At 34.7% G+C, this 25163-nt stretch overlaps 4 protein-coding genes across 5 annotated transcripts in view; 2 read left to right on the top strand and 2 right to left on the bottom strand.

Moving 5' to 3' along the window:
- Positions 1–1599: 1599 nt before the first annotated feature.
- Positions 1600–5720, bottom strand: LOC106106891 (fatty acid-binding protein-like). Its single transcript, XM_013287553.1, has 3 exons — positions 5622–5720; positions 4634–4800; positions 1600–1927 (listed from the first exon to the last, which is right to left on the bottom strand). The coding sequence occupies exons 1-3, from the start codon at positions 5689–5691 to the stop codon at positions 1871–1873; spliced, it is 294 nt and encodes a 97-aa protein (XP_013143007.1). The 5' UTR covers positions 5692–5720; the 3' UTR covers positions 1600–1870.
- A 2890-nt stretch (positions 5721–8610) lies between these two features.
- On the top strand, positions 8611–10475 carry LOC106106555 (microvitellogenin-like). The gene is given in 3 exon segments (XM_013287157.1): positions 8611–8738; positions 9173–9347; positions 9350–10475. Coding segments are annotated over 2 exon segments (1269 nt in total). The 5' UTR covers positions 8611–8738; positions 9173–9187; the 3' UTR covers positions 10459–10475.
- Positions 10476–10581: 106 nt separating this feature from the next.
- On the bottom strand, positions 10582–14698 carry LOC106106724 (probable fatty acid-binding protein). 2 transcript variants are annotated; one of them, XM_013287374.1, is made up of 4 exons: positions 14356–14698; positions 11919–12088; positions 11469–11579; positions 10582–10749 (listed from the first exon to the last, which is right to left on the bottom strand). In XM_013287374.1, exons 1-4 carry the CDS (start codon positions 14426–14428, stop codon positions 10690–10692), a joined length of 414 nt encoding a protein of 137 aa, XP_013142828.1. In that variant the 5' UTR covers positions 14429–14698; the 3' UTR covers positions 10582–10689. The 2 variants fall into 2 exon arrangements, with proteins under 2 accessions (XP_013142828.1, XP_013142821.1); XM_013287367.1 differs by lacking the exon at positions 14356–14698 and adding an exon at positions 13545–13782.
- Positions 14699–19100: 4402 nt separating this feature from the next.
- Positions 19101–25163, top strand: part of LOC106106607 (luciferin 4-monooxygenase-like) — an 8988-nt gene continuing 2925 nt past the window's right edge. Inside the window, exons 1-8 of the mRNA XM_013287213.1 lie at positions 19101–19206; positions 19628–19809; positions 21279–21486; positions 21861–22056; positions 22388–22510; positions 23023–23197; positions 23658–23798; positions 24308–24433. Coding sequence (XP_013142667.1) covers positions 19654–19809; positions 21279–21486; positions 21861–22056; positions 22388–22510; positions 23023–23197; positions 23658–23798; positions 24308–24433 — 1125 coding nt within the window. The 5' untranslated portion in view covers positions 19101–19206; positions 19628–19653. The remainder of the gene's footprint in view (positions 19207–19627; positions 19810–21278; positions 21487–21860; positions 22057–22387; positions 22511–23022; positions 23198–23657; positions 23799–24307; positions 24434–25163) is intronic.

Below are 25163 nucleotides of genomic sequence, written 5' to 3'. Positions count from 1 at the left end.
CTGGTCCAACGCATTTTAACTTCACATACATCTTGAATTTCTACGTAGATATGTGCAGGACGAATCACAATGTTTCCTCACTAAAATATCTTGGGGTTCTAAAGATACAAGCGAAGAAAGATATGAATGGTATTTGAATCCAATTATGGTTAATTACGATTTAATGTTTTTGCTAATAAATAAAGAGTACAATTAAGGTATTATATTGGATTCAAATTTTGATGTAAATCTTGATAGGTTATTGGTGGGACACAATGGAGAGGTATTAAAAACTCCTGAGGAATATGGATGGTATATTCAATGAGAATTCTTTAAACTATAAATAAAAGAATTTTAATAATTACGTTGAGTTTTATTTATATTATCTATCATTAAATTGTTTTTTTTTTTTAAACTTTATCGAAATCTTTATTAAAACACAACGCAAAATGAGATCTTGTTACTTTATTATTTAATTACATTCTTATAAAAAAGTTTACATTACAATACTCCATAGTAAAGAATTAAAAATAATCTAAATAAACCATAAATGTAGCGTTATTCAACAAGTTCGTAGACTCTGACACATTGGCCGTTCCATCCTTCTGCAGTTGACGTCTGGAAATAGAAAATAGTTATATAAAAACCAGAATGATAAATAAAAAGCAAAAGTTATAAAAATATTTCCGATCCTTGAGACGATATCTATAATAGATTTTTTATTTTAAATGGCTGCAAACAATTCAACTTTATTCTTTGGTTAAACGCGTGTGTAAACATTAATAGCAACTTTACTAACGAGTCAAATCTAAACTGATTTTTTTTGTTATGAAATAGGAAATGTACAGTCGGGGAAATTGGCGGCGTTCCACCTTAGACAACAATCATTTGAACATTTTGAAATGAGACGCGGATAAAAACCAATACATTGCAGCTTATAGTATCCGTACGAAAAAAAACAAAACCGACCTTTAAACAAATACACTAAACCTACTTATTTGTAGCAAAAGGCGGAGCTTGTCCCGTTGCAATGATTATTCCCAACCGTCACCCCACTCTGTACCCACGTGACAACAGATGAGAGTAAAATTTTCATTCGTCCCACCTTTTGCGACGAGGGGACGGTTGGAACTTATTTTGATTCATAACTGTTCCATCTTGCACCTTATTGGTGAAAATGGGCCTAAAAGGAGGGACGGATGAAACTTTTTATTCTCGCTTGGAGACAAAGAGGGGTGACGGTTGGGAATAATCCCGTTGCAACACCAAAGTGGATCATGGCGGATTTCCGCGACTATACATTTTGCCGTAGAAAAATTTGTTAATACTTACCACTGTTAAAGTTTTCTGTGTGAATTCCCTGACGTGTGTTGATTTTCTTCCATTCGGTTCTATTTGGGTCTGTATTAATTTATTACCTTCAAGTACTATTGTTGATTTAATCTGTAAATATCAAAATAATAATACCGGTTGGTTAAAAACCTTACCATTGTCGAATTCCTCTGATTATGTTAACAATTTGTATTGCTTAGTGACTACGCCTTAATCGAAGAGTAAAAAGTACGGCAAAAACTGACACGGAGAATTTTAGGGCAAGAAAAAGGTAAACGGTTACAAACAGCTATTGACTTAGGACCCTTCAAGAATCGTATCACCTTCTCATAGACCAGAAACCCATCTGCAGTTCTGCTGGTAGTACGAATGTCTTGGCGTCGATTATCACTTCGGTGTTCGCGTATATTTGGCCCCTTATAAAAAAGCACTTAGATATTAGTTACCTTTGTACCATCCGCCCTTTCCTCTTCGAACTCTTCGTCCAGTTTAAAAGTTGTATAAATGTTTCGTAATGTGGTCAGCATAGCCCACGTGTATGAACCATCGTCGTTTTGTGTCAACACACAAGTCGATGACACGGAATTTGCTGCTTTTCGAGATATGAATCCAACGCCTGGTATTAAAAGAAAAGGTTTTTGTTACTATGTCATAAAGAAGCAAATATGGGCGTCGGTAGGGACAGCGGCCCTCTAGGTCATCGATAATCTATATCTATACTATTATAGTAAAGCGTAAACACACACTACTTTGTGTTGTAGGATGTCAGCAATTACAGCATATTTTTGAATAATTTTCTCTTTCATAAAAAGCCACACATTTACGACACGCTTTAGACTATATAGTTATTTTCACGCTACTAAACTTAGGGGGTAAATACATTAGAAAAAAACCTTCATGTGGGAAAGCGACCATAAATTATTGCCAACATCAAAGAAGCAAGGTTGCCATGGTGTGACATCATGTAATGATGTCGTGATAATTTGACAAATGTAAACAATAAAATAAAATTTTCATAATTTCATGCGGATGAAGTCGCACAGGAACAGTTAGTGTTATTTAAAATAACCCGTGATGTTGAAATCGCTGCAGAAGGCGCCATGTTTCGTAATAACGTCACAACAATTGAAAGGTTGTGTGCTACCTTATCTGGTGAAGCCGGTTCGAATCGCGCGTGCTAATGGTTTTATAACCATTAACGTCGCTAAGGACAGTTACCTTGATTTACTTAAACCTGTGACACCCAATACTTTATACCCCCTCTATACGAGTACATAAGACCCCTTCGGAGATTGATAAAGATGCAGTGGATTCACCGAAGCGAATATCTTACTTCTTACTAATATTATAGATGCGAAAATTTAGATGGATGGATAAATGTTTGTAAGACTTCTATTCTAAACTACTAAACGGATCTCTATGAAATTTGACATAGATGTAGAGGATACTTTAGAAGAACACATAGGCTACTTACTTTTTTTTTAATTTTACGCGGAAGGATCGCGGACGAAGTTATTATAAATGCGAAAGTTTTCTTTGCCTAAACTATAAGACTTACATAAAAATGATGTATGGAAGAATTGTAGCCCATTAAATTTGCTAAATAAAAGTCCGCGATAGTATATATCTATCTATTAATATTGTCGCACAATAACCACTTTTTTCATTAAAATATCGCTCGAAATCTACACCCCACTTTCAACGATATTACTCGTGTTCGGTATGAATCCTTATCCAAATAAATGTGTCTATCATCAAGAGAATTTAATGTAGATTATAAATGCCCTTGGAAGTGTGTAATTCCGATCAATAGTTTAGGAGATATCATAATTAGCAAATTACGAGTCGCAGAAAAAAATACCAACTTGTAACAAAGTTTGCTTTCTTGACTTACGTAGCCTAAACTATAAGATCTACATAAAATGATGTATGAAAGAATTGTAGCTCATTTAATTAGCTATATTTAAGTCCGCAATAGTATATATCTATCTCTTAAGGTTGTCGCACAATAACCGTTTGTTTCGCGAAAACCGTCAAATAAATGCAATAGACTTCATTTAAAACGCTTTTATTCTTATTTGGTATGAATCCTTATCCAAATAAATATGTTTTCTCGATAGAGTATTAAATGTAGATCATAATTGCCCTTTACAGTATGTAATTCTGACAAAGATTCTAGAAGTTATCAAAATATTAAAACTCACGGGCAACAGCGGCGCGCGGCTGGACAGAATTATGAGTGAATGATTGCAACGATGTATTAGATCTTTACTTAATTTCTTATATAATCGATTTAGATAACTCATTTTTGGTTTGAAAGCTAGTGATTATCATACTGCGACGTTTAGATTCACTAAAAATCGAGAAATAAATAAACTTTTTAATAAAAAAACAAAACCGCCTTCCAAACAAAATACACTAAAAACATAACAAAATACTCTAAAAACAAAATATTCTCAAAAAAACAGTACACTAAAAAGTAACGAAATAATCTTTTGAAAATAGTAAACCTATTGTAGCTGTTATGTCTATATTGTACAATTATTATTACTTTGAAGTCGGTGTCAGTCAATGTAGATTCATTACTTAAACGTTACTATACTCACAAATGTTAATTGTTATGGTAAAAATGTGGAAACCCTTACGTATAAATATCACTGCATACCTTGGCTGACACCGACATCAAAGTAATAATAATTGTACAATATAGACATAACAGCTACAATAGGTTTACTATTTTCAAAGGATTATTTCGTTACTTTTTAGTGTACTGTTTTTTTGAGAATATTTTGTTTTGTTTTTAGTGTATTTTGTTTGGAAGTCGGTTTTAATACTAGTAAGATTACTGATATCGGCTTATATCATGATACCATAACAAACGAATTTTAATGACCGATAGCCATTTTATCGATATAATTAAATTTTTAAACTAATAGATAATTAATTTTTACATGATAATAGGCACGCCGGGGGGCAGAAGTGGCGCGACCTGGAAACTACAAAAAAACGAATACGAATACTGTTTTGGCGGTAGCTGCCCCCTCACCTAGACTTAGCCAGATTGACTACCGATGTGCATGATCATGTATTCATTATCTATACTAATATTATAAAGAGGAAAGATTTGTATTTTTGTATGTATTGAATTACTCAAAATCTACTGAGCCGATTTCAAAAATTCTTTCACCATAGAGCTATAAGTGAGTAACACAGGCCATATTTTTCAGTTATTTATTATTTTACACGGCCGAAGTCACGAGCAACAGTTAATATAACATAAAGCTACATTTCTTCAAAGTAAAATCGCGTTGTTTATGCTTACATTATGTCCTTCAGCAAGGTTCTCATCGAACTCCTCGCCTACTTTGAAAGATATTGTCCGATCTCCCGCTGCACTGACAGCTGTCATGGTGTAAGTGTCTCCGTTCTTCTCCAGCTTCTGTTGTGGCTTGTAGTTCTTTAAGTTGGCTACTCTATCCGCCGGCAAACCTATAAAGTTAATCTTACTAAACTTATCTATATATCTATAAACATAATAAAATTGGAGTGTCTGTTGTAATATCAAAAGAAAAATTCCAGATTTCGGAATAATGATGTATTTGCGTTGCTGATAACGAAAATCGCATTAAAAATTTTTGTCTGTCTGTCCGCAAGCTGCGTTTGTTCCGGGCAATCTCCGAAACTGCTGGGCCGATTTCGTCGGGAATTTCACTGCGGGGTAGCTGACATTGACAGGCATACTTTTTCAATTCCGCGGTGTTAAATTGGCCTAACGGGTGGTTCAAAGCGCTAACTACGTTTGCGGGAGACAGTTAGTTAATATTATAAATTCTAAAGTTTAGATGAATTGATGGATGTTATGTTAGAGTTTGTTGCCAATACTTCTAAATGGATCTCAATGAAATTTGTCATAGATGTAAACTACACTGTAGCTTTTGCTTTTTTTAATTCCATGCTAACGGCCTCGCGAGTGCAAGCTAGTCATTTAACATTTTATATTTGGTATGGCAATGGACAAACAAGCGATGGTTTTTAGTAAAAAAAACACATTTAGCTAACAATAAATTGATGTTTTAACAATAAAGCAAAATATATTTACATATTTGAAAATCAAGGTGTCAAATATTAGTTATACAATTTTACTGGCTGTTGCTCGCGACTTCGTCAGCGTGAAATTTAAAAAAAAATATCTATGTTATTTTCTGATAACGTAGCTTTTTTATAGTGAAAATAGTTTTTGAGTTATTACAATACATACAAAAATACAAATCTTTCTTCTTTATCAGTATAGATTACGAAAGAGTTCTTACCTAAACTTTCGATGTACGGTTCATAGTTTTCATCTCGGTCGTGTGAGTATAGTTTACCGAGGAAGGCCATTTTAGACTTTTGCGAATCTAAATCAACAATCGTCGATTACTGAATAATTGAATTTGCCGACATACGATATTTATAAGCAATTTCCTGTAGATAATGAATATCTTATCATTACGAATTATAGGTGTGTATTGATATCATAATACAAAATATTTTCGTGTTGTTAAAAGATACTTTTGCTTCGGATTTAAATGCAAAAAAAATTGAAACAAAAGCCAGTGGCATATCGTGGATTATAATTTAAGTTGGCACTACTTTCTGGAGATCAATTCTCACAGGATAAAACCTACATCTCAAATAGTTTAAGTAAATAGGAAATTCTGTTGGCTAACCTAAGAAATGTGATGATTTTAGTCTTATGTTGAATCACGTCCTATCAATTCGTTACTGTTATTTGCAAGACGCCAAAAATGAAAATGATATCCAATTCGTATTTTCTCGTTATGGCATAATACAGTATTAGCTGTTGCCTCTCCGTCTGCAGTGAATTAAAAAAACTCTTTAAAGTAACCTAACTTTTTCCATACCGTGTTTTGTATCTGAACTACTTCGGGATTCGTTTATATGCTAGGGAGATATTAAGAAACATTCCTCTAATCAGATTATCTCGTTTATATTACACAAGCTGTTGCCCGCGACTCCGTCCGTGTGGAATTAAAAAAAGAAAAACAAAAGTAAGTAGCCTATGTGTTCTTCCACACTATCATCTACATCATCCACATGGAAATCCGTTCAGCAGTTTAGTCTACAAACTCTAACAAACATTCATGTGTACTCCAGACTTTGTTTTATATCTGTGCCCAATTTTAATAAGATATGTTGAAACGTTGCAGAATGATCGAGTAAACATTAAGAACTAGAAAGTATGACATTGTCACGATTCAAAGGTCAATATGTGATATCTATACTATCTATACTATTATAATAAAGCGTAAACACACACTTCTTTGTTGCCTAAGATGTCAGCAATTACAACATATTCTTGAATAATTCTTTTTTTAATGAAAAGCCTTAGACTTAAGTCACGCTTTAGGCTATATATTTTCACGCCATTAAACTTAGGGGGTAAATGTTTTGGATAAAACCCTAATGTGGGAAATAGACCATAAGTTGCTGCCAACATAAAGGAAACAAGATTCCCAAGGTTTGCCATGTCATGTCAGTTTGACATTTGATATTGATACTTTGACAAATGTAAACAATAAAATAAAATTTTTATAATTTCATGCGGATGGAGCCGCACGGGAACAGCTAGTATGTGATATTTTAAATTATGACATCATTAATTTATCTGTTATTTCCACTATTATGTTGTATGATGAAATTACAATGACACTTTATAATCGTATTAATACTTATTTGTAGATTAAGATAACAGTATTGTGTCATGGGCAAAGCTTACCAAATTATTACATAAAGTCGCTTTGGCTACTCCATCCGTATCGGCTATTCCTACATAATACGTGATCTCAAATTCTCGAGCCCATACGCGTCGCCGAGTGTTTAACTGACTGTGGGGCAGAGGGGGCAGCTACCTCCCCTAAAGACTCTAAAAAAGTAAAATGTGCTCGCGTCTACCACAAATTGGAGATAATTAGGTCTTAGTCAAACACGCTTTTTTTTTACAATATAAGGTGGCAAACGAGCAAGCGGCCACATATATCCACGGAAATGGAAAGCGACCGCTGCCCATAAACATCCGCAATTGCAGATGCGTTGCCTACCCTTAATTGACGGATGAGGAGACGCACATAAAGAGTACATTTCTCCTTCCTATGCGTCTCCTCCACCGACAAATCCACTTTTCCTTCCCATCCTTTTCTCTTAAGAAAAGGGTGGAACGGGAAAGGGACTAAAATTAGGCCTCCGGCACCACACTTATCAGACGAAACGCGGAATTGCTTCCACTTCACGCCTGTTTTCTGTGTGGTCGTGGTATTACTGGGGGCGAGCCGACCCATTTGTGCGACGATGTTAAAGCAGGCTCTACCACTGATAAATGATTTTTTTTCTCGCTGGGAAAATGCATTTACGCATCCCCCCTGTTACCAGTGGGGGTATGTGGGACTCGCCGGCCGAGAAGATGGAAGATGGCCGGAATAACCACTAAAAACCCAGTGGTGTTCCTTCTGTCCGCCAGTGGCTGGGTCACGGGAACGCTTGCGCTTTCTTCCGCGACCAATATTCAAACACGCTGGTCCAACGCATTTTAACTTCACATACATCTTGAATTTCTACGTAGATATGTGCAGGACGAATCACAATGTTTCCTCACTAAAATATCTACTTCATTTATATAGATTTGACTATAGATATCAGTTGTGAAATGTTTCGTATTCCACTTAATACTAGCTGTACCAGTGTGGCTTCATTCTTTAAAAAAATATAGTTAACTGTTTTATTATTTACATTCTGTAAAACTGCCAATTGCAAACATCAAGTAACCTTGACTCTTTGCGACTATTGGCTTGTTGTTTTTGCTCTTTTCCCGCATGACATATTTTTTCTTATTGTATGATCTATACGGAAAATAGATAATACATCAGACAGTTAATCCCGTTTTAAGACGCTTAGTTCTAACTAATGGCGGATCCAGGGGTAGGGGGGTCATGACCACCCCTGGGCTGGTTGGTCAAGTTGACAAAATATATTTACATATTTTGTCAATCTCTTGACTTCACCACGACTATGTGACCCCCCTTGACGCCAAAGCTGGATCCATCCTTGGTTCTGACAACAAGTGCATGCAAAATTTAAACTGTCAGTTGAACTGTTAGTTATTTTCATATTCCGTTATCGTTATCAGGAACCACAACATTTAAATAGGTCAGATAAAAAACCACATTGGAAATGTTGCTGATTACTATAAAACTTGTAATGTTATAAATGCGAAAGTTTGGAAGGATGTTTGTTAGTGTTTGTAGCCTAAACTGCTGAACGGAGCTCGATTGTAGATAAATCTGGAAGAACACGTAGGCGACTTACTTTGCTTTTTTGTTTCCGCACAGATATAATCGCGGGCAACAGCTTTTTTTTTTGCCCCAATCGTGGTAAGTTCTGTTTTAATATGTTTCTGATATTTTAGAATTAACTCATTATTTGTCTAATTGTTTTAGTAGTTTTCATCTCCATGTGATGGTAGGTGCATGGTATAAGGAGGGATGATGGTATGTAACAAGGTGTGTTAGATATGAGTGTAGAGTTAGACCTAGAAGGAGATGGATGGATTGCATGAAAGGTGACATGATCAAGAAGAGAGCGATGACTGAGATGACGTATGATAGAGTTATCTGGAGGACAAAAACCTGTTGCGCCGCTACGGGAATAGGATAAGGAGGAAGAATGCTGATAATTTTCCCATGTCCTTACTAACCTAAACTTAACAATAACAATAACGGTTTCTTTACTAATTTATTTTTTAGTGTAGTATTAATTTTAATAATAACTATTTATACATTTTACAAATCGGTTTTAATACTTTTAGGTAATCAAATAAGACATGGCCCTCTTAAACACTTGGAGATTCGCGGAACCGCCGAACTACGACAAAAATGATGACAAAAAGTATCCATATTCCGAGGTGCCGTTTATAGGCGATTACAATTTGGTAAAAATACCAATATCTTACTGTAAATTTGTTGATCATGTCGATTATTGGGGGAAGGAAAAATAACTGCCCCTGAAGGTCGCACAGGATTCGCTGATTGTTATAATATTAACGATGTGTCTCAACTCGTAAGCAAAGGTCCGGATAAAAACAGGAAAATACCGAACAGAATTCCAGTTGTTAGTTCTACAAACTGTGATACAAGTGGTTATATCAAGAATAATTCCGTAAAACTTATAACAGTCCTGGGGGCAACTATTAATGAAAGTTGTGCCAAAGATATAGCGAGAATCGTCAATGAAGAGGTCGGCAAAGTCATTGTGTTCGGTTTAAATGAAGATTCCCTTGATATAAAGACGCTGGAAGGAGCTTTGAAAGAGAAAAAATTGAATTACTGTTCAGAATTTATTCTGCCAATGAAATTATTGGGCTTATCTATGTTTAATAGTTTCCGTGCTTATTTGAATTTATCTGATCTAAGTAATTATTTGTATAAAAATGTCGTGGATGGTAATTACGTTAATGCTATATTAAAAAGCAAAATAATCGATGAGAGTGGCAATAGCAGTTTAATCTTTGACGTTATAACGAAATTACTGGTTGAAGGTAATAAAAATGTGATGACATATGCTTACCAACTCTGGCATTCAAATTGTATGGACATAGTTACAAAATATTTTCCATTAGTATTTCAAACTATATTGAAAGAAGAGCATGTGGTGATATTGAATAAGAAATTTAATCTAGCTCTGAAATTAGATTACGGTACTAATTCAGATAAAAATAGATTAGCTTGGGGAGATAGTAAAGACAAAACAAGCGAACGAGTTAAATGGAATTTTGTACCAGTTTTGAAGGATGATTGTGTTGTGTTCAAAATAAGGAACTATGAGCATGGCTTATTTTTAAAATTGGATTCAATAACAAATAATGTCGGTGACAGACAAGCTTGGGGTTCTAAAGATACAAGCGAAGAAAGATTTGAATGGTATTTGAATCCAATTATGGTTAATTACGTTTTAATGTTTTTGCTAATAAATAAAGAGTACAATCAAGGTATTATATTGGATTCAAATTTGGATGTATTTAATGATAGGTTATTGTGGGGACACAATGGAGAGGTATTAAAAACTCCTGAGGAATATGGATGGTATATTCAATGAGAATTCTTTAATCTATAAATAAAAGAATTTACATAATTACGTTGAATTTTATTTCTATTATCTATCATTAAATTGTTTTTTTTTTAAACTTTATCGAAATCTTTATTAAAACACAACGCAAAATGAGATCTTGTTACTTTATTATTTAATTACATTCTTATAAAAAAGCTTATATTACAATGCTCCATAGTAAAGAATTAAAAATAATCTAAATAAACCATAAATGTAGCGTTATTCAACAAGTTCGTAGACTCTGACACATTGGCCGTTCCATCCTTCTGCAGTTGACGTCTGGAAATAGAAAATAGTTATATAAAAACCAGAATGATAAATAAAAAGCAAAAGTTAACACTAAGTAAAAATATTTCCGATCCTTGAGACGATATCTATAATAGATTTTTTATTTTAAATGGCTGCAAACAATTCAACTTTATTCTTTGGTTAAACGCCTGTGTAAACATTAATAGCAACTTTACTAACGAGTCAAATCTAAACTGATTTTTTTTGTTATGAAATAGGAAATGTACAGTCGGGGAAATTGGCGGCGTTCCACCTTAGACAACAATCATTTGAACATTTTGAAATGAGACGCGGATAAAAACCAATACATTGCAGCTTATAGTATCCGTACGAAAAAAAACAAAACCGACCTTCAAACAAATACACTAAACCTACTTATTTGTAGCAAAAGGCGGAGCTTGTCCTGCAATGATTATTCCCAACCGTCACCCCACTCTGTACCCACGTGATAACAGATGAGAGTAAAATTTTCATTCGTCCCACCTTTTGCGACGAGGGGACGGTTGGAACTTATTTTAATTCATAACGGTTCCATCTTGCACCTTATTGGTGAAAATGGGCCTAAAAGGAGGGACGGATGAAACTTTTTATTCTCGCTTGGAGACAAAGAGGGGTGACGGTTGGGAATAATCCCGTTGCAACACCAAAGTGGATCATGGCGGATTTCCGCGACTATACATTTTGCCGTAGAAAAATTTGTTAATACTTACCACTGTTAAAGTTTTCTGTGTGAATTCCCTGACGTGTGTTGATTTTCTTCCATTCGGTTCTATTTGGGACTGTATTAATTTGTTACCTTCAAGTACTATTGTTGATTTAACCTGTAAATATCAAAATAATAATACCGGTTGGTTAAAAACCTCACCATTGTCGAATTCCTCTGATTATGTTAACAATTTTTATTGCTTAGTGACTACGCCTTAATCGAAGAGTAAAAAGTACGGCAAAAACTGACACGGCAATAGAATTTTAGGGCAAGAAAAAGGTAAACGGTTACAAACTGCTATTGACTTAGGACCCTTCAAGAATCGTATCACCTTCTCATAGACCAGAAACCCATCTGTAGTTCTGATGGTAGTACGAATGTCTTGGCGTCGATTATCACTTCGGTGTTCGCGTATATTTGGCTCCTTATAAAAAAGCACTTAGATATTAGTTACCTTTGTACCATCCGCCCTTTCCTCTTCGAACTCTTCGTCCAGTTTAAAAGTTGTATAAATGTTTCGTAATGTAGTCAGCATAGCCAACGTGTATGAACCATCGTCGTTTTGTGTCAACACACAAGTCGGTGACACGGAATTTGCTGCTTTTCGAGATATGAATCCAACGCCTGGAATTGAAAAAAAAGGCTTTTGTAACTATGTCATAAAGAAGCAAATATGGGCGTCGGTAGGGGCAGCGGCCTTCTAGGTCATCGATAATCTATACTATTATAATAAAGCGTAAACACACACTACTTTGTGTTGTAGGATGTCAGCAATTACAGCATATTTTTGAATAATTGTCTCTTTCATAAAAAGCCACACATTTACGACACGCGTTAGACTATATAGTTATTTTCACGCTACTAAACTTAGAGGGTAAATACATTGGAAAAAACCTTCATGTGGGAAAGCGACCATAAGTTGTTGCCAACATCAAGGAAGCAAGGTTGCCATGGTTTGACATCATATAATGATGTCGTGATAATTTGACAAATGTAACAATAAAATAAAATTTTCATAATTTCATGCGGATGAAGTCGCACGGGAACAGCTAGTGTTATTTAAAATAACCCCTGATGTTGGAATCGCTGCAGAAGGCGCCATGTTTCGTAATAACGTCACAACAGTTGAAAGGTTGTGTGCTACCTTATCTGGTGAAGCCGGTTCGAATCGCGCGTGCTAATGGTTTTATAACCATTAACATCGCTAAGGAGGTGATAGTCACCTTGATTTACTTAAATCTATGACACCCAATACTTTATACCCTCTGTATACAGAAGACTCTTTCGACGATTGATAAAGATGCAGTGGATTCACCGAAGCGAATACTTCTTACTAATATTATAAATGCGAAAATCTAGATGGATGGATGTTTGTAAGACTTTGTAGACGTAGAGGATAGTCTGAAAGAACACATAGGCTATTTACTTTTTTAATTTCACGCGGACAGAGTCGCGGGCGAAGCTATTATAAATGCGAAAGTTTAGATGGAAGGATGGATTGATGGATGTTTCTTAGAGTTTATAGCCTAAATAGTTGAATTTGGCATAGACGTAGAGGATAGTCCAGAAGAACACATAGGAAATTCACTTTTGTATTTTAATTCTACGGACAAAGTCGCGGGTGAAGCTAGTTTTAAATAATTGTCCACGAGAAAAAATATGTGAGTCTCACTCTTACGTAACCCAAACAGAAATCATGTGACTAATCTTTTATACATATAATATAATTGGCGTGTCCGTATGCAATAACAAAAACAAAATCGTGAACATGATGTAGTATACATTGCTTATAACGAATATTAAATATTTGTCGGTCTGTTCGCAAATACGCGTTCGATCCGTGTAACGTCCAAAACTGTTTGATTGATTTTGATGAGACTTTCATTGGAATGTGACATGTATGTGCAGGAGTAAATTAGATATTTTTTACTCCGCGCTGACAAAGTCGCGGGCGGCCGCTAGTATAAAATAAGATAAATATCAATGGTCAATGTCAAACCACAAAGCATTGTGAAACAGTTCCGTCAATGGAAAATTACATATTACCTTGCAGTGTTCACATAACTCCTGCGTAACTAACCTGTGACTCCGTCCACGTGGAATAAAAAAATGTTGCCTATGTGTTCTTCCAGACTATTCTCTACATCTATGCCTTCCATGGAGAACCGTTTAGGAGTAGACTACAAACTCTAACAGACATCTATATCCATTATGTTAGTAAGAACGAGTACGATTTGTTTTTAACTATTCAGATATTAAATTATTGTGTTAATTTTAAATGCCACAAAAATTGTAAAAATGCTGAATGTTTTTTGACCCGTCCGACGAAACGAGATCAGTCATAGAAATGATTGTAAGGTGTCGATTGGTTGGTATGTGAGGCAAATAGTCAACCAAAGTAAATAATAGAGATAAGATAAGAGAAAGGTCGTTACTACTGTTTTCCACTTCGTTTTCGTTTACAAAACAAAAAAAGAAAAAAAGTTATGGATTACCAAATTCAAAAATGGCCAGTTATTTTAATTCAATACTTGAACATTACTTTTAATTTTAACTCGGTCAATGTGAAATTAAAAAAACAAAAGTAAGTAGCCTTTATGCATACTATGCTCTACAGCACAGATAGTATAATGTCTTTGTTATAACATCGAGATCCGTTAAGCAATTTAGGCGGCAAATTCTAAATACACCCATCCAAACTTTTGCATATAATAGTAGTAAAATACTAGGTAATAATGCAGTTTTACTAAACATATAAAACCTCATTTCAACATTAATTAAAAATAAATACGTAAAAAACATTGTCAATGACAACTAAACAATGGAAGCATTGTTATTTAAATACATTAAAAAAAATACTTTGAACTAGAAAATATACAATAATTACTTACCAATATATTTTAAATATTCATCAAAATTGTCCGATGTTTTTAATTTGTATTTCTTTCCGATAAGTTGTTCCATTTTGTAATTTTATTTTACCGGTAAATAAACACCACACGTCAGTTACAATGCGATGTGATAGCTATTATGATTGCTGCGTGTTTCTTGTTGAACTAGTAACCACAATCGTGGCTTTCGTAAAATCTATCTATAATTACAAAATCGTGCAACACAACGTATCAATATTTTTAATTCTTATGTGTATTTACGATAATAATTTCTGCGATTAACCTTTATAAAGGGACAGGTTATAAGTTTTTTGTGCCTTTTTGTTTTTCGCCATCTTGGCGCTGACGGTCGCGGTTAGTGGTGGTGGCAATTGGTACTAAAAAGAGAGATTGAATTAACTGTCATCAATAATCGCAAAGACCTATAATCTATACATATAATAAAATTAAAGTGTCTTTTTGTATTATCAAAAGAAAAAATCCACATCGGAAATATGCATTTACGTTACTTATAACGAAAATCACAATTATTTTTTTTGTCTGTCTGTCTGCAAGCCGCGTTTGTTCCGGGTAATCTCCGAAACAGCTAGACCGATTTCGACCGGACGTTCACTGAAAGGTAGCTGACATAGACAGGCTATATGCTACTTTTATCTTAATATTGTGTGGACGCAGTCGCGGGCAGCTAGTTTATTTATACAGATCAAGTCCTACTTATTGATGCATTTTATAGATTTAAACGTTTTATACTGAGAATAGATTTACAAAAGTAACTGTCGATGAATCAAGCGATTTCACGTCGTCCTTGATTTTACAACACATTTTACGCAAACTAACATTTTAAAGTAAACATCGTCTACTAGAGAAATAGCAAATCTAGATTTATATATCTATACTATTATAATAAAGCGTAAACACACACTTCTTTGTTGCCTAAGATGTCAGCAATTACAGCATATTTTTGAATATTACACTTACGTTACGCTTTAGGCTATATATTTTCACGCCATTAAACTTAAGGGGTAAATACTTTGGATATAAACCCTAAGAGACCATAAGTTGCTGCCAATATCAAGAAAGTAAGATTGCCAAGGTTTGTCATGTCATGTCATTTTGACATTTGCTATTGATAATTTGACAAATGTTAATAATAAAATGATTTTTATTTTCATGCGGATGAATTCGCATGGGACCAGCTAGTTAACAATAAATGTCGATTTATGTGCTGTCGTATTAAATTTACATTAACAAACTTAAAAATTTAACTGATAAATTAATTAAAATTAAATTGACTACGTAATGACATTTACAATTAAAATCATAGTAGTCACGATATAAATCGTACTAATACAAAAAATGGTACAAACACTTAAGAAGTATTTAAACTAACAGAAACAAATGTATTATATTTTTAACTTAAATTCTCATTGGTTATGAAAATACAACACCATCATACTAATATTATAAATGCGAAAGTTAAGATGGATGTTTGTTAAAGTTTGTAGCTTAAACGGCTGAACCGATTCCGATAAAATTTGGTATGGATGTAGAGGATAGCCTGGAAGAACACATAGGCTACTTAGTTTTGTTTTTTTTTCATTCATTTCATTCCACGCCGACGGAGTCGCGGCCAAAGCGGGCTCTACCACTGTTAAATTTTGTGTTTGGTTATGTGATGATATTTACAGGTTAAAGTCACTTGCGATTAGCTCTACACTAGTTAATCAGTATGAAGTAATTAACGGAAAATAACAACAAACAAGATTGTTACGTTACGTCTGACCGGTTTGTACTAGTTGGTACTAGTTCTCCAAAGGTTTTTGCAGCGAAATAATTATTTACGTCAACTTGTTGATCGAGATGTTCACATTTTTCTGTTTTACTGTCATTTTCATTGCCAAAAGTAGACGCATGATATTCCAAAGAGAATTTAAGTGTGTAAAGCAACTTCATATTGACTTTTGAAATAAGGTAGACTAGATATCTTTACAAGACCAACGATAAAATCTTATCTTACTTATGAATGCGAAAGTTTATATGTTTGATAGAAGATATCCCCTTGATTGAACGGATCTACATGAAAGGCATAGATGTAGAGCATAGTCTGGGAGAACACATAGGCTAATATTTTTTAAAATCTCGTCTTGACGTAGTCGCTGGCGACATCTAGTTATAAATAAATGTAACTTTTAGATCTACAATTTAGATGAGATCTTATTTGATAAGAACGTTCGCAAACCTGAAGCTAAATTATCGCACAACTCTTTTCTCTTCCTTTGATTGCTATGACTATGGAGGCACTCAATTTTTAGTTGTGCAACTAAACAGTTGAGGCTGCGAAACATTCGACAATCGACAATCGCACAACAGTTCTGCGATAGTTTAGTAGGTGTGCCTGTTCTAAGTTAAAATCGAACTACGATACGAGTGATGTCGTGAGCGATGATAACGTAATGACTCACGACAGCAGTTATTTATAACTAGTCGTATGTTCCTGGACCTTCGCCTTGGATTCTTGTTACATTTATGTTACGAAGCACTCCAATGTAACAATATATGTTCTAACTAAATAGTATAAACGCTAGGCGATGCTCTAGGAATATCAGGGCTACCATTATTATGAAGTTATAAATCTAAGTCTATACCACATTTTTAGATTAAAATACGTATAAACATATATTTTAAAGGTAGTAAAAATAAAAGTACTACAAGAGTGAATTTTTACTGCGATTATTTATATTTACATGTGGAATTCTTTATATGAAACCAATTAAAGCTATTACCAGATCTTACATAGATATTTTGACGCCTGGATAAAAATAATAGCAAAAGTGTATACAATTTATTTGGCTTATTGTTATCAGAAATGTTACACATATAATTTGTGTACTTCTAATTTCTAAGTTAATAAAATCTATGGCGCACAGTTTATAAGGAGCTTGCATTTAAGAAATTAGATACGGATAGATGGATTGCTTTCAAGAAGGGAACGACTTAGGTGACGCAAGATAAATCGATATGGAGGACATAACCTCATGCTGTAACCCAACATGAGTGGGATAATAACAGGCAGATATTCACTATTCAATATAACAGAAGTTTACGCAAAACCGACAGAGATAAACAAATCATTATTTAGCTGTTAGCAACTATTTGGGAAGTAACAAGCGAGCGATAAATAGAAAAAAGTGTTTGCTGATTGATAAGAATGGTTTTGGCCAAACGAGATTACTCAATAAATCATGTCTATATTACGAAGTAACGGTGATCGTTGAAAGAAATATTTATATTTATATTAGCTATATAACCACTTGTACATACAATCTAATCACAATCGTTCGTAATAAGATGACTTGCATATTATTGGTGTAATTTTCCAAGATAATAATTATAAAATGAGTTGCCAAAATTTAATATCTGCGGGAACTGTTGTACGAGAGTATTCAACAACCACAAATATAATATCAAATAATACAAACGTTTTAACAGTGTGTTTTTTTAGATATTAGGTGCTTTTAAATAGCTTCGTCATTCAAGGTCATTTGCATGTTGCGCGGAGATCTCCCTCCGCGTCCCGCTACACCTAAAATTGTGTTCTACGCAACGACTATCATGTTCCGAGCCGCCAATTTTATTAACTACAATAAAACAAACGAAAAAAATTTATTTAACCAATTATTTTTTAACTACGTATTCGTTCGTTAAAAAAAATGCCAGTTTTACCTCAAGGTCATGTGAGTTACGTTTTGCACAGTTGATTATACTGTCCCCTATAATGACTGTATAATACATGTCCTTTACATTCTCTTTCAAATAATAGAGACGGCAATATGTGGTCTTACTGCATTCGAAAGGTAAAGAGAAATGGGATCCACATAACCTCTTTGTATTTATATTGTCAGCTATCTTAAGTTATATTTAGTAACTAAAGATTTTTACCAATATAATAAAGCACGTACAGATAAAGCACAGCTGGCAATTTTAAGTATTAAGATAGGACCACACTGACGCATTGACATTTTTTTATTTATCTTTTAAACAATAAAATATGTACTTATCTATTTATATATATACCTTTGTAATTAATTAAATTGTGTAAAATCTTTACGTACATTTGATGTATTAATAAAGATTTGATAATAAAACATATGTTTTAAAAAATAGTCTTTGGTAACGAACATAATATTACTTAGAACATATTATAAGAATAATTTAAATATTAAAACAAATATTTTATTCTTAAAAACATTACTGCGACAATTAAAATCATAATTCTTCATCTAGTGCGGCGGCGGGCCAAAATGCGCTCCCAATATTTCCGCAGTGCGAGGCAGGTCTTTTTAGACCCACCAGCACTAAGATAGATTCCATTGCTATAAATTTGTAGAAACGTAATGTATACATGTAATGCATACAACTGAGATAATCGTTTCGCATTAGCGAGAGGGACATAGTTTTCTTCGTCCGCACCAGCTAAGTACCGCGTCAGGCCGATAACGGCCTGTTACACAGTGAGTGTGTTAACACGTTGAATTTCATGAATTTGAAGATCTCGAGTCTTTGTAGACGTTTTTGAAGATGGCCACCGAGGCGATGGTAAGTCTGGCATTACGCATTTCCCCCGATAGCAGGGTATTTGAAGATTTCCCCCTGTAATAAAAAAGAAAATATTTGAAGTGTTAATTCATTTGACTGTTAACTTTCCCAGTGTAACATTACCCTTATCAATAATTAACGTCAACATTACATAAGTGCAGATCGCGTCTGATCGCAGTATTTAATGGACTCTGAAGACGACAGTTATCTTAATTGTATGTTCAGTGCTCATTTTTTTTAAAAAAAAACAAAGCTGTAAGTAGAAATTTTATGTTTATGTGTTAGACAAGAAAGAAGCACTTTAATTAATATTTACCGTTTGTGTAGTTATTTTAATAAAACCTAGCGTTATTTCGCTAGGAATGGAAATAGAATTATTTGTCGTGAAATAAAATATCTCATAAGACGGGACTTGTTATTAGTTTAGGAAATAAATATTGTAAATTTTGTAAAACTAGCTTTCGCATGCGACTCTGTGGAATTAAAAAAAATAAGTAACCTTTGTGTTCCTTTATATATTCCTAGAAGATTTCTAGACGATCTATGCCGTCTATGCCAAATTTCATCAAGTACTTTACGGCTACAAACTCTTAGAAACATCCATCCATTCATCTAAACCTTTGCTATCATAATATTAGTAATTAAAATAAATAAAAAGAATACTTTTGCTTTTCAGGAGTTTTTTTGGACTTTCAGATAAAAATGAAGTACCACAAACACGCTAGTGATGCTTCTAATTGGTATTTAAATGAGCTGGGAAGTCGTGTGGTCGCTAACAGTGGCATCCCTTCGGATAGACATCACCTCGGCAAACTCATCTTACACAGTCTTAAAGATGCTCGGAATAACATACTGCAGGTATTTTTTAACACTAGGCAACATTCAAATCTATACTATTATAATAAAGCGTAAACACACACTTTGTTACCTAAGATGTCAGCAATTACAGCATATTTTTGAATAACTCTTTTTTTAATAAAAAGCCCTACACTTACGTCACGCTTTAGGCTATATATTTAAACGCTATTAAACTTAGGGGGTAAATATTTTAGATAAAAACCCTAATGTGGGAAAGAGACCATAAGTTGCTGCCAACATCAAGGAAGCAAGGTTGTCATCATGTCATGTCATTTTGACATTTGCAATTGATAATTTGACAAATGTAAACAATAAAATAAAATTTTCATAATTTTATGCGGATGAAGTAGCAAGGGAACAGCTAGTATCTTGATATTTGCATTATGCCAGTAGCCTAATGGTTTGAGGTATGGCCTATAGACATTTAGGCAAAGGGTCCCACATTTCGACCATTATAAACCATATCCTAGCACAAACCTAGAGCTTAGTTGGAGTGGTTAAAGGAAATATTAGTAAACTAGCTAAAACTAAATGTCAAAGTTTAGATGGATGAATGAATGAAGAGTTTGTAGCCTAAACAGCTGAACGGATTTAAATGAAATTTGGTATACACGTAGAGGATAGTCTGGAAGAATATATAGACTACTCACTTTTGCTTTTTTTTTAATTCCACGCAGACGGAGTCTCGAGCGAAAGTTAGTAGGAACATAAACCACACGCAAACAATAAAAACTCGTCATACTCGTATCTTAATCTCTAAGTCCAAAGTCCACTTTACATTAGGTGATGGAACTGTATCCTAAAATAAACATTTTTTATGATGTATGCTACCTAATTATAAGTCGCGAATGGATCACTTCATATTGTAATAAATTAACTAAGTAGTAATAACCAAACTATTGACTTGACTACCATCATATTAATATTATAAATGCAAAATTTAGATCGATTGATGTTTGCTAGAGTTTGTACCCTAAAAGGTTGAATCCGTTCAACCTTTTTTGATGAAATTTGGCATAGATATAAAGGAAGTTTGAGAGTAGCCCCAGTTGTAGAGAAGGTAAGGAGATAAAGGTTAGCATGGTATGGGCATATCATGAGTAGGGATGACTCCCATGTTACAAGGAGAACGTTAGTTATGAGCGTGGAAAGGTACATCGGTATAGGTAGACCTAAAAAGAGATGGATGTATTGCGTGAAAGGTGACATGATCAAGAAGGGAGTGATGACTGAGATGACGTATAATAGAGTTATTTGGAGGACAAAAACCTGTTGCGCCACTACGGTAGCACTATGAGAAAGATTATGATGATAGAGGATAGTCGGGAAGAACACATATGCTTGTATTTGTTTTTTTTTTTAACTCCGCGTGGAGAAAATCGCACTTGTAAGCATATTCATGTAACAATTGTTTTTAGATTTTTATACAATTTTAATTTAGTAACAATTGTAAATAATGATATTTACAGATAGATGGTGGTACCGGAGAGACAGACACATTCCAAGATGCTCTGGAAAGGTCAGTTAGTTGTGCGAATGCTTTCCGTGCGATAGGATTGAAAGATGATGACGTCATACTCATTATGGCACCAAACTGTATAGACCTAACAACTTCAATGTACGCTGCTTTCTATTTAGGTTTGATAGTTGCTGGTGTCGATAGTACGCTTGGAATCAGTAAGTATTATTGTCAGCCTCAACAGTATGACAGCAAAAATCATAACCATGATATATCCTTGACCTCTCACTCTCTATATTTTATATAGTTTATGTAGTTTTATCTTATCCATTCGTCACAGTCAAGTCATTTAAACTTATGTTTAGTTAAAAATGTAATCAAATTCGTACGACCTTGATTTAACCTTACCCTTTGACTAAATTATCGCAAAACTGTTGTGCGATTGTCGATTGTTTCGCAGCTTCAACTGTTTACTTTAGTAGCTGTGACCATACCTCCATAGCTCATAGACATCAAGGCGAGACTAGACAGTTGTGCGATAGTGTAGTTACAGTTGTGTGTACGCTATTAAATTGAATATTCTAATTTTTAGAGGAGCTTCAAGATACCTTTGAGATATGTTTGCCAAAAGTCATATTCTGTATGAGTGAAAGAGAAGGAGATGTTGAAGAAGCGATGAAGAATATGAATTTAGATGCAAGAATAGTGACATACAACAAAGGTGGTAAATGTGAATTTACGGAGTTCATACAAAAATATGGAAGCGATACATCTGTGGAGGATTTCAAGTACGAATATATATAATAAATATTACACAAAAAAAATTAGAAGTAGTAAAACTGTATGATCTTTTTATTTTTTCGAAGTTTGTTTGAATTGAATTGTATGATATGACGCGCATTGGCGGAAATTTCACCGGGGGCGCATTTCGGCCCGCCACCGCACCAGATGAAGAATTATGATTTTACTTGCCGCAGTAAACGTGTTACTTGTATTTACTTGTACTGGTTGCCTCACTGTTAGTGTCGTATCTTATCCTAGGTGTACTTGGTTGTATTACCGTACATTCCAAGTAAAGATTACCGTGTTGCTTTTGATTTTAAAAAAGATACATTTCAGGCCTGCTGATTTTAACCCGGAAGAGAGAACTTGTTTACTAATCTCCACAAGTGGGACGACTGGGAAACCTAAATGTGCTGCACTCACATATAAAAACCTAATGTTTAGTCTACCCTACGTATGGTAAATAAAACATTTCATTTATATGTATCTACTAGCTATCGCCCGCGACTCCTTCCACGGGGAATTAAAACAACAAAAGGAATAGCCTATCTGTTCTTCCAGACTATCCTCTACATCTATACCAAATTTCATTGAGATCCATTCAGCAGTTTAGGCTACAAACTCTAACAAACATCCATCCATCCACACAGAAAACAGGCGTGAAGCAATTCCGCGTTTCGTCTGAGAGTGTGGTGAGGGGGCCTAATTTTAGTCCCTTTCCCTTTCCACCCTTTTCTTAAGTGGAAAGGTTTGGAAGTGGAAATGTCCTCTTTATGTACGTCAACTCCTCCGTCAACTAAGGGTAGGCAACGCATCTGTGATTGCGGATGTTTATGGGCAGCGGTCGCTTTCCATTTCGGTGGATTCAGGCTTGCTCGTTTGCCACCTTATATTGTTAAAAAATCTAAACTTTCACATTTATAACATTAGTATGATCCAGTAAAAGTAAACTATTTTTTTTCTGGTCACAGGTTGATAACATCCAAGTTCCCGTCGCCAGTTGATAGAGTTCTGATAGTGTCGCCGGTGCAGTGGCTGTCAGCGATATTTAGCCTGATTCTATCGCCCATAATGAAGTTCACGAGAATACAAACATCTCTACCAACGACAACGGAACACACGTATGATCTTATCAACAAATACAAGGTATAAATATTTATTTAACTACCCTTTGGTTCTCATCAACTTGCCCTTATCCCTTATGGAGGGTCGGCACAGTATGTGCTGCTCATCCATACGTCTCTGTCAGCCGTCATATCTGAATCCACTCCTTTCTTAAGCATATCCTCTTTCACGCAATCCATCCATACTTTTTTCGGTCTTTCTCTTCCTTTGTAGCTATCCACATTCATGTTTCCATCGACTCGTCGCATGACATGTCCATACCACGCTAACCTTTTGCTTCTCAATTACTCCACTACAGGCGCTACTTTCAAACTCTCTCTAATACACACATTCTTAACTTTATCCAATCTTGTCACACCACACATCCATCTTAACATACGTATCTCAGCCACATGCAATCTCCTTTTATCCGCAACTTCGGTGGCCCAACTCAGGTTCTGATTATGTTCAAAATTTAAAATATATTTCGTATAAATTACAGCCGGAATTCATGATAATCAGTCCGACAATGGCTATAACTCTGACGAAACCTGAAACACGAGATAGATGCGACTTTTCGTCTTTCAAGTATATACTGGTAGGAGGTAGTGCTGTGCCTCAGACACTGATTGATGACTTGAAGGTAAAAAAAATAATTGCAACTTTCACTTAACAGTACTTTAAAACTAATAATATTTCTTTGGTTGAGAAATCTTTTATCTTTAACATAAGTAAACAATAGTAATTTGACAAACCAATAAAGTATTTAACCCTATTACGTCTAGATCAGAATAACTGTAATATGAAACTTCAATTTTCAAAATCAGTGAAGTCGTTTAGTCAGGAGATCACAATAAATGAGAGCTAAATTCATTTTGTTTTCATTTTGAAACATAACATTTACCAAGCAAAGTAAGAGCACACCTTCGATAAAACTATGGCACAACTGTTGTACGATTGTCGATTGTTTCGCAGCCTCAACTGTTTAGTTGCACAACTGAACAGTAGTGTGCGTACCTCTATATAAGATAGGAATCAAAGCGAGACTAAACAGTTTTGCGATAGTTTCAGGTGTGCCCGCTCTAAAGACGATACTAAAAACAAAGACAAAATTGTAATAAAAAAGTAACTAATTTGTAACTTATTTTCCAGATAATAACACCTGAAACGGAGACCTACGTGGCATACGGTTGCAGCGAAGTTTGTGGCATTACTTTAAATCCCGTCTCTTCTCTCCCAGGGTCTATTGGTAAACCAATGACCCATCTTCATTATAGAGTAAGTTGTAATTCTGTACTTTATAATTTTTATAAGTATTTCATCATCTCTTCTACCTTATCACCGGTAGGATCGGTGCACCCTTCTTTATCATGTCACCATTCACGCAATCCATCTCTTTCTAGGTCTACCTCTGCCGGTGTACCATATACATGACTAACGTCCTTTTTTTTATATAACATTAGGTGGCAAACGAGCAAGCGGCTACCGGAAAGCGTCCGCTGCCCATAAAATCTGCAATTGCAGATGCGTTATCTACCCTTGATTGACGAAGGAGGAGACGCACATAAAGAGGAAATGTCCTCTTCCAATTCATCTCCTCCACCGTCAAATCCACTTATCATTGCCATCCTTTCCTCTTAAGAAAAGGATGGAAAGGGACTAAAATTAGGTCTCCGGCACACATTGGGCTGTACCCAGTTGCTCCATAGACAACTTTATCTGATGTTTGAAATGTCTCTTTTTTTGCTTGAATGTGCTTTGTATCAGTAAACGCATACTTTATAACGTAATATTTATCTTGTATCGATGTTTTTGGCACAATTAGAACGTTTTCTCTGAAAATTTGTATGGAGTCGCCCTCAAAATTGGCGATAACTCAGCTATCGCACAATTGCGCCTTATGTTCTTTGAAATTACGTTTGTACAACTTGTAACGATTTTTTTGGTATACTATTGGACACAGGCACGGGTGCGATTTTTGACTTATTCAAGGTCAAAGGTCACAAAA

This window comes from Papilio polytes, unplaced genomic scaffold, assembly GCF_000836215.1.
Source record: "Papilio polytes unplaced genomic scaffold, Ppol_1.0 DF824269.1, whole genome shotgun sequence".
NCBI classification, from domain to species: domain Eukaryota; kingdom Metazoa; phylum Arthropoda; class Insecta; order Lepidoptera; family Papilionidae; genus Papilio; species Papilio polytes.
The sequence above is the reverse complement of the archived record's forward strand: the minus strand, read 5'-3'. Positions and strand labels throughout refer to the sequence as shown.